Source organism: Alexandromys fortis, unplaced genomic scaffold (assembly GCF_014885135.2).
Source record: "Alexandromys fortis isolate MF-2015 unplaced genomic scaffold, M_Fortis_MF-2015_v1.1 scaffold_133, whole genome shotgun sequence".
In the NCBI taxonomy this organism is placed as follows: Eukaryota; Metazoa; Chordata; class Mammalia; order Rodentia; family Cricetidae; genus Alexandromys; species Alexandromys fortis.
Window position 1 is genome coordinate 598,850 of NW_026068030.1, and position 7,398 is coordinate 606,247.

General features: G+C 40.0%; 1 protein-coding gene across 1 annotated transcript; it reads left to right on the forward strand.

Annotated features, from left to right (window-relative positions):
* The first annotated feature begins 5,658 nt into the window (after nt 1–5,658).
* LOC126515077 (olfactory receptor-like protein OLF3) lies at nt 5,659–6,591 on the forward strand. The gene has a single exon (XM_050164428.1). The coding sequence runs from the start codon at nt 5,659–5,661 to the stop codon at nt 6,589–6,591; it is 933 nt and encodes a 310-aa protein (XP_050020385.1).
* Nucleotides 6,592–7,398: the final 807 nt, after the last annotated feature.

Genomic DNA, 7,398 nt, shown 5'->3' on the forward strand with positions numbered 1-7,398 from the left:
AGAGGATGGCCTAGTCCTCACTTTGAAGATTTCAGATTTCCTGGAACAACCCTAGTTTGCAGAACAGACAATGAGAAAAATATTGCCCATGGAAGCCTCTACTCTTCGAGGGAAGAGGAAGGACAAAAGTTTCTCAATTCTGTGGATTTCACTGCACAGAACTTACCATCTTCACTAGAGCATACCACATAAGCTTGTTGCACTCTAATTATCAAGACAGAGAAGTAAATTTTATTAACTTTTAAACCATGAACTGGTCTGGTCTGTCTTCCTTAAAAAAAAAAAAAAAAAAAAAAAAAAAACAGCCAAGGATCAATATCCTAAGAAAGTTGATGAATGTGGTGATAGAACCCCAGACACAAAGAGCAGACCAAGAGTATGTAACATATTATGAGGGATAAGAATAAAATGATTCACGGCTCACCCTCACATTATCAATTTATGCACAGAGAACAGAAAGATGATCTCCTTAGTTCCCTGAACTGGACCTGTTGGACAAAGGAGGATAGAGATACTTGAGCTGGAATGAAGAAGTAGAGTTTTACCCACACTTGCATTCTCATCATCTTGGATAGAGTATGAACCCTCTAAAGTGAAAACAACTTAAAAACAGAGGTTGGTCCTTTGAGAAATTAAATTTTGGCAGGTCCCTTGCCTTGCTCCAGGGACAAGGGCAGCAAACTTCTATTTGCAAAGTTGAAATGCTTAGGGTGTTAGGGTGCAGAAGTAGCCAGATATGGGAGGATGGGAGAGAAGAGACATTTAATAAACAAAGTATAATTGGCCCCTGGAGATTTCCTTCCCAAACTTTGAGAAAGTTACCTATTCTAAAGTCACTGTCTTCAAATTCCAAGCATTCTCAGGTTTGCCACCGTTCAAAGGCATAGGGCAGCTTGCTGAGCTCTCCAAAGGTAAGTTATGGAATTTTTATTACTTTAGCACTCATTTATTAACATTAAATTGCAAAACTGGTTTGTTAAAACTGATAGCCTTTCCTCTTCAAGCTTTAAAGTACAGTGTCTTGACAGAACAGTCCTCCAGTTAACATTGGTCCTCAGACACTAGATTCTAGCTCTTTAAGTCAGAAAGCCAGTGATATAAGACTTCACAGACTGTGACAGGGTTGAGCCTCTTAGTAGCCAACTCTCTCTAAAAATATTTCCAACAGCTGCCTTGTCTAGTGCTGATCAGAATGTCATGTAGCCCCTCTAGGAAGTGTCTACCCTTGTAGGTCAAAAGTGGTATGTAGCTGGTATGGATCTTAAAATATTCTTACAGTTTCAAGGCTTGGAAAGCAATGGCAAGTGGCTGTTGGGGTGACTCTCTGGCCAGACAACCCAGAGTAGTTGATGAACTCCAGATTTCATTAAGATACTATGAAAAAAAAATGTTGAGCAGCACTGGAGGACCACAAACTGAGGCTTCTCTCTAGCCTCCTCAAACGTACAAGCACACACCAACATGCACTTATGTACACATACACATAATAACTATATGTGTTTCTACTTGAAATAAAATGTGGTCTGTCATTCTTATGATTGTGTAATTCTTAATGCTCATTCTCTAAGTATTCTGGGACAAAAAAAAATGGTGCAAAATGATAGTGTGACAGCTGGACAGGTGCTGGACGGGATTGTGGGGGCAATGGCCAGAGACAGAGGACTGCAACTTATTATTATTATTAATTTTTTGTTCACACCCAGTCTCTGTACTTTGCCTTGTATTCTCTGTGTGTTTTACTCAGCATTCCTGCTTTGATCTGTGCTTAGCTTTTTGCAAATCTGTTCTCAAGGATAGAGTGAAGGGATATGCACTTATGATGCAGTGCCCTTGGAGGTCAGAAGAGGGAGGTGGATTCTCTATTGGAGCTGGAGTTACCTACAGTCCAAAGCCAGCATGTGGGTGCTGGAGACCAAACTCAGTTCTCTGCAAGAACAGCAAATGCTTTGATCTCTGAGCCATCTCTCAGATGCCTTGGTTTCACAATCATTTTTTAGAAGTAAAACATATCTAATTTGGTCAAATAAAAGATCATGTATATATCACTGGGAAGTACACTTTCACGATTACACTATTGGGCAAAGACAATATGGCTTTAAATGAATTTTCTCCTTTTGAAAATGTTTTGTAGATAGCTGAGGAAGCATCACTTGTTTGGTTGTTAATATTCATAGCTGTAATTCCAAATTGTAGAAGCATAAATAATATAAATAAATAAGCAATTAATCATTCCTTTATCTTTTTATTAATAGATTTTGATCTTTGACAATTTCATAGAAGTATGCAATGCTTTCTGCTTACTGCCTCTACTACATCTCTTTTCTGTCTCCTACCCCTTAAGCTTTCTTTCCCCTACAGATTTGGTTCCCATATTCACGACTTTGTCTAATATTTTGTGTCCCACAGAGTTTAACTAGGGTTTTCTGCATGACCACAGGTTTGGAATTATCCATTAAACTTTTCCAGTTTACCAGTAGGAATTACGTTCCCCACTTCCTGGATTCTGTTAGTTGCCAGTAGTTCAGTGGTTTGCCTGAGCCTCCTCTGCATTCTTGGCTGATTGAAAGTGAAGCTGACACATGTGAGCCCAGTACCAGCAGGTGCAGCTACTGTGAGTTTCATGGTTACTGTGGCCATGGTAAGTTTAGAAAGTGGCATCCAGTAGCCTTTTTCCTTATCTTCCAGTTTTTATTTTCTCACTGTACCATCTTTTGCAATATTCCCAAGCCTTATAAAGATCTTGTTGAAGAATAAATCAATGGCACTTTATTCCCAGCATCTTGTGCAGCCATGAGTCTACATTCACTGCAATGAAAAGCTTTTCTGGCTAAGGCAGAGAGTAGTCTTTGTGGTATCAACACTGATACTGGAAGGTAGTTTGATGCCCTATCAATTTAGCTAGGAAGGCGTAGTAAAGTCAAGCATTTGGGACTATGATTGAGGAGGTACCAAGCATGGATTTCCTTTTGTGGAATGGCCCTCAGATGCAGCCATTCTTAATATATATATGTGTCTTTCCATGTGTAAAAACCTGGGAGTATATGGAGGCTTGGTAGAAGGACTATTGGTTAACTAGAGCAGACTGATGGTTTATTGTATAATAGACAATGCAGGGAGAATTATTGCTATTCCTTCAAAGAACAGGCCACAGTACAAACACTCTAAAAGTCATTTATCCTAGACTGGTATGGTTCATGTTTTATTTGTGTTTTAAATTATTGTTTCAATCCTATGGCTAACCAGTAAGCAAAAGTAACTATAATTTCAACTCGATGTTGGTAGCAATATATACTCATACATTTCTATGTAAGAGAGAGTGAAAGGATTTTAAAATAGCAGGATTGCAGATGTCAGGGGCCATTCTCTAATGAAGGAAAGATAACATAAAGGGAAAAGGGAAAACATTTCCACATTAAAGAAACGCATTTCAAATCTTTAGGTATAAACTAATGACCCCTAGACAGGTTAGCTGTAATTAATTTTTGCAAAGTTCTCTTGATCAACAAACAGACCCAACAACAGGTCTCAGCACGTATTTTCTGAAAATGTTATGAGAAAGGAGCCATTTGTAAGGAACAAGGTAGGCTGGAAGAATGGATGAGTTTTGTATTAATCTGTATTTTGTAGTGTGTTTTCTTCGGCTGTTGATGGCTCTCTCAGAAGTATTAGAGAGGTAAGTGTAGATTTACATCTTCATAAGAAAACATTGTAAACATCAGTTGTCTTTCCTTACCTAGTATAATGGTTTTAGAGTAAATTATCTTTTATCTTGTGTAAAATGCAGTGAATTTTTATAAAAAACAGTTTAAACATAAAGAGAAAGTGTAGCCGGGCGGTGGTGGCACACGCCTTTAATCCCAGCACTTGGGAGGCAGAGGCAGGCGGATCTCTGTGAGTTCGAGACCAGCCTGGTCTACAGAGCTAGTTCCAGGACAGGCTCCAAAACCACAGAGAAACCCTGTCTCGAAAAACCAAAAATAATAATAATAATAATAATAATAATAATAATAATAATAATAAAATAAAGAGAAAGTGTAAGAGAAACATAAAAAAGGAGTGACCATTGCCGTTTTTGTAATATTGTGCTTTACTTAATCTTAGGTACCCTAACCACCTGTAACTGATGTGATATCTAATGAGCATTCCAAAAGTTCCTAGGCTGAAAGTAGTCACAATCACAGAGACACCTGTGTTGGGCACCTTCCTGTAGTCAGTCACATTGTGACTGTAGAAACTATTGGGATATCCACTGTAGTGTACTGTTACAGGACTCTCTTCGAGATCATGGGACATAATCTTCATTCTTGTTTAATAAGTCACTTTCTCCCTTCTGTAAGCAGGAAGGAAAGTTCATTGTGGAGTCAGAAGTTGCTAGTAGTTTGAGATGTTTCCTTGTATTGATTGGCATTTCCCTAACAGCAATGCCGATTTTCACATTCCTGTTGGCCATTTGTCTATCTCCAGAGAAAAGCCCACTGGGTTCTTAGTAATCATTTGATAATAATTTCTGATTACTTTGTGTTTCCTTTTGTTTTTGAGTCACAGAAGTTTCCCAGAGGACACTCTGGACACTGGTTTGCAGGTGTTTTTGCCCATTCGGTTCTGCTGGTTGATTGTGTATTTTGTCTCTTCTCTGCTTTGATGTCCAGAAACTGAATAAGCTGCTCAAAGCCAACTGTCTAAAAAGCAGCATGATAATTTTGTTTCTCTTACTGTGTTTTTAGATAGGACCTCATATTATAACCCAGGATGCCTGGAACTCAACAAACAACCTAGGTTGGCATGTAACTCATGGCAAATCTTCTGCCTCAGTCCCCAAAGTGTTAATATTACAAGCACAAGTCACCACAGCTGGTGAGAAACGTCACTATAATATATGTTCTATGGTTAGTGCTGTGTCTTCTGCTCTTCTCTTATCACTGGAAAGAATGAGTCCCCTTTCAAGTGGAAATGAATGATGTCATCACTGCAAAATATTATTGCTCAGTAAGAACACGACATTACTGGACCCTTCATTAAATCCACCTTGAAGACATATGGGACTTTTTTTTTGCTATTATGTAACACCTGAGTCTTGAAATTGATATTTGGAATTGCAGCGCATTGCCTGGAATGGTGGTATATATAATGTGGGTGGCATAGAGGCCCGCTACCTGACACTATTAAAGTCAAAGTTGTATAAAATAAGCTTCGTATTTCTTGGTGATTGAATATATAAGATCACTTAAAATATCCCAGGTTTTATGGATGCATTCTACTGTGAAGGTGTATATTGCTTGGTGATTGAATACATAAGAAGATCACTTAAAATACCCCAGGTTTTATGGATGGTTTCTACTGTGAAGGCATCAATAAGGCTTGCTCACGAAACCTTTCTGACCACAGAGAGGTGAAATAATAAGTATTAAGCATTAATAAATACTAAACCAAATAAGATTTTTAAATCTAAAACTACTTAATTTTTTGGCCTTTAAGGTTTGGTGTTCAGGAAAGGAAATGGTGTTCCAATAATTTGAATCAGGATGATCTCATTTCTTTTCTCCTTAATTTTCAGGGGCGCCATTACAGCTCATCGTGGCCTTCAGTGTGGATTACCTTAAAACTTAGTAGTGTCAGCTAGCAGCATGGTTGGAAAAATACCTTCCAATCCTGAAATTCATGGGTCAGGAATCTGCCAACCAGACATGGGTCAGTGAGTTCATCTTACTGGGGTTTTCCAGTGACTGGGGCATTCAGGTCTTCCTCTTTGCTCTGGTCCTTGCCATGTACTTCATAACAGTTGTGGGGAATTCCCTGATTCTTCTCCTCATCAGGCTGGACAGCAGGCTTCACACTCCCATGTACTTCTTCCTTAGTGTCCTGTCCTTAGTGGACCTTTGCTACGGGAATAGTATTGCCCCGCAAATGTTGGTCCACTTGGTTTCAGCCCGAAAGCTCATCTCCTTCAACGGCTGTGTGCTCCAGCTCTGCATCTCCTTGGCACTGGGTGGTTCTGAGTTCTTCCTCCTGGGAGCCATGTCCTACGATCGCTATGTGGCAATCTGCCACCCGTTGCACTACACTGTCATCATGGATGGAGGACTGTGTGTGGGGCTGGCTACCAGCTGCTTGGTGGCTGGTTTCCTGAATTCACTGATGGAGACAGTCATCACCTTTCGTCTTCCTCTATGTCACAACGTCATCAATCACTTCGCCTGTGAGACCCTCGCAGTGCTTCGGCTAGCCTGTGTGGACATTTCTTTCAACAAGGTCATGGTGGCCATCTCAGGGTTTCTGGTAATCATGCTTCCCTGTGGCATGGTTCTTTTCTCTTACACTCGTATAGTCATTGCCATTATGCGCATTCGTTCTACGCAGGGACGTCACAAAGCCTTTGGGACCTGTGCCTCTCACCTCACTGTGGTTTGCATGTGCTTTGGAGCCACAATCTTCACCTACCTTGGGCCACGGTCGGCCTCCTCTGAGGAGAAGGAGAAGATGGTTGCTCTGTTCTATGCTGTGGTGGCACCCATGTTGAACCCTGTGATCTACAGCTTGAGGAATAAAGAAGTTATGGCTGCTCTTAGGAAACTTGCAGAGAAATTAAGGTAAAAGAATGAAGATCTCAAGAAGTCTGGACCATCTATGGTCAAAATCAAACCAGAGAGGTGATAAATGTAGGTAGAGCTCCTACACTTCAGTGAGGAAAACTGATCACTGTACTCACATCATCGTGATCAAAGAAGCTTCTACACATGCTTAATAAGATTCATCACAGAACAATACCAAACACTTGCATGTCAGTTACCTATGTGATGCCCCTTGAGATCCTGTCCCCTCTGACGTACAATGACTTGGATTTTGTCAGTCTATTACTGAAGAAAGGATGAGACTCAGCTTTTCCAGATACGCTGGGACTCGGATCCTTGTTCTGCCTTTTATCAGCTGTGCTCTCTGGCAAGTTACTGAACTATTTTATGTCAGAAATACTGTTTGGCTAAATATGGAAATGTACTTAGCTTCCAGAGTGGCTACAAACATTGGGGCAATTTACATTAAATGCCCTCCCACCAGCAGTTACAGGAACAGCTCATGCTTCTCCCTCCTTTAGGTGCCCCAAATTGTCAGTTAACTCAAAGGCCTACTTACTAACCCAGAACAACCCACTCTGTTTCACCTTCAGAAGTTATGGACATAAGCAGCTGAGCTTATTGAGATGTGGGCCCAGTGCTGATAATTTTTGCCAAAGAATAAAATTTTCCATAAATTATAAATAAACAGCAGGAATGCGTGACTTTTCTTTTTTGTAACTTCAGTTCTTGTAAGAATGAAGTGGGTTCTCTAGAGTTTGTAATTAGGAATCTTTCTCAGATAGCTTAAGAAAATTTCTGAGAAAAGCATATCCTTTCAAAGAATTCA

Excerpts from the sequence above, each read along its gene's own strand:
- LOC126515077 (XM_050164428.1), top strand. The coding sequence starts at position 5,659 with ATGGGTCAGGAATCTGCCAACCAGACATGGGTCAGTGAGTTCATCTTA.